This window comes from Elephantulus edwardii, unplaced genomic scaffold, assembly GCF_000299155.1.
Source record: "Elephantulus edwardii isolate Elephantulus edwardi_28Jun2011 unplaced genomic scaffold, EleEdw1.0 scaffold00443, whole genome shotgun sequence".
Taxonomy (NCBI): Eukaryota; Metazoa; Chordata; class Mammalia; order Macroscelidea; family Macroscelididae; genus Elephantulus; species Elephantulus edwardii.
In genome coordinates, this window is record NW_006400193.1 from 210,455 (window position 1) to 213,034 (window position 2,580).

General features: G+C 40.7%; 1 protein-coding gene across 1 annotated transcript; it reads left to right on the forward strand.

The window, feature by feature from the left end:
• The first annotated feature begins 1,107 nt into the window (after positions 1-1,107).
• LOC102854412 (60S ribosomal protein L24-like) lies at positions 1,108-1,584 on the forward strand. The gene has a single exon (XM_006902729.1). The coding sequence runs from the start codon at positions 1,108-1,110 to the stop codon at positions 1,582-1,584; it is 477 nt and encodes a 158-aa protein (XP_006902791.1).
• The last annotated feature ends 996 nt before the right edge of the window (positions 1,585-2,580 follow it).

A 2,580-nucleotide genomic window follows, 5' to 3' on the forward strand; every position in this document is an offset into this window, starting at 1 on the left:
ATTTATGCTTCTCTTCCTCTTTTAAGAGTCACCTTTTACTGAGCTACCAGTTCTGCCCAAACCCTATTCTTATGTCAATCCCTTCTGCTTAGTGAAATCACTCTCTCTCTGAATTCAATTACTGCCATAGTCAACACAGCCCTGGCTACTGCCATTTTTACATCTATCAAAAACATCAAAATTATTAGGTAGTGTACAGCATTTTCTTATAATAGACCTGGAAAGTTGAAATCTGCATTGGAAATTTGCAGAGGAAAAGCTTTGCAGTAGTAACTCCACAACCCACCTGATCCTGTCCTCCTGCCCTGTATGTATGCAAAATGAAAAGGCAGGCTGATATTTGACTAATTGGAACCACTGTTGTTCAGACTATGCACATGGACTCAGAAAAGCCCACTCCAGAATGTAGCCATTTCCTAGCTCTGGTTCTGAGGTCATTTCCCCCTTCTATCTGTCCTAAACATCCACCTTCTGTTGAGTCAGCTCTGATTCATGGTAACCCCACAAGTCTCAAACTATTTCAAAATATATGCTCAGTGGAGTTTTCAAGAAGCAGAAGATATCAGAAGCAGATGGACAGTCCTTCCTTGCATGGTGCTGGTCAAGTTTGAACAATCCGTTTGGAGTCCAGCACTAACCATTTTTGTCAACAAGGGACTCCTGTCGGAGGGTTTCTATGTGCTTTTTAAAACAGTGAACTTCTTTTTACTTGTGAGGTGTAGGTACTTAACAATAAAAACACTTAAAAAAAGGAAGTTTTAAAAAACCCACTTCTCTTCCATGTAACTGGTTACTATTTATAGTGACTCTCCATCATGTTTTTAAGGCACCAGAGAAGCATAGCTTTGGGCTGGCAGTACAAATCACTAAGAATTATATTACCAGAGCCTCTCTTACAATAAGATGTAGTACTTATTACTTAATTGCTTAAATTCCAGTCTTCACACTTTCTAATAACATTGATAAAATGTGAATTAGTTCAGCTTATATTGTAAGACGAATTTCTTTTTTTTTACTTTTTTAAAAAAAATTTATTTTTTATTCTTTTTTTAAAAATTATTATTTGTTGCTTTTCGCCATTTTCCCAGTGTCGCTGAAGCTGCAGCCATGAAGGTCGAGCTGTGCAGTTTCAGCGGGTATAAGATCTACCCCGGGCACGGGAGGCGCTACGCCAGGATCGACGGAAAGGTGTTCCAGTTTCTTAATGCAAAATGCGAGTCGGCTTTCCTTTCCAAAAGGAATCCACGGCAGATCAATTGGACTGTCCTTTACAGAAGGAAGCACAAAAAGGGCCAGTCGGAAGAAATTCAAAAGAAAAGAACCCGCCGAGCAGTCAAATTCCAAAGGGCCATCACTGGTGCATCTCTTGCTGATATAATGGCCAAGAGGAATCAAAACCCTGAAGTTAGAAAGGCTCAACGAGAACAGGCTATCAGGGCTGCCAAGGAAGCAAAAAAGGCTAAACAAGCATCTAAAAAGACTGCAATGGCTGCTACTAAGGCTCCCACAAAAGCAGCGCCTAAACAAAAAATTGCGAAGCCTGTGAAAGTTTCTTCTGCTCCCCGAGTTGGTGGAAAACGCTAAGGAGGCTCATAAGGCTTAAATAAAGGTGGAGTTGTAACTCTAAAAAAAAAATTATTATTTGTGTGTGTGTGTGTGTGTGTGTGTACCGTCAAATCAGATTCGACTGGTACAGGAGGAGATTGTTCCTCCTTCTCCAGCAAAGCATCTGGTGGATTCGAACCGCTCATCTCTGGGATTGCAGTGCACCTTCCTGCCACCAGGCCACCAGAGCTCGCCGTAAGACAAATTTCCGTTATCCTGAGAATTAAAACTGCTGCCATACAGAGTCCCACTTTAAAACCAAAAACTTTAACAGAGCAAATGTTGCTGAGCTATGCAGGTATTGAATGCTGAAATGGCAAATGGTTTGCTACATAAATACTTAGTGTTGTGTGCACACCATTTAAAAAACTGCGACAAAAGAATTCATTTAATATAATTGTTACAATAATAATTTTTATTAGTTTTAGAAACTCTTCTTCTTGTTATGTACAACAAGAGTTGCTCTAAACGTTGCTCTGAGCCAATTTCATTGTCTCTGACACACCTACCCTCATTACCAAAGTTACTACTCTGTTACTCTATCTCATCCATAGTCTACTCTGTTGTCCCTCTACCTTTCCAAGCATGATATCCTTCTCCAACGACTGGCCCCTCCTGGTTATATACCCAAAGTATGTGAGACAGAGTCTCAAAATCCTTGCCTCCAAAGAGCAGCTTGATTTCACCCTTTCCAGGTCATACTTGTTTGTTTTCTTGACAGTTCATGGTGTGTTCAAAACTGTTCTCCAGCACCACAAATCAAAGGCATCAATTCTTCTGTCAACCTTGGTCATTTTTTCCAGCTCTCTGATGCACAGCAAGTAATTGCAAAGATGATGACCTGAATCAGGTGCACCTTAGTCTCTAGACTGACATCCTTGCTCTTCCACACCCTGGAGAGGTCATTGAGCGCAGTTTTCCCTAATGCAATTCATCTTTTTGTTTCCTGACTACTGTTGCCAAGAGCGTTGACTG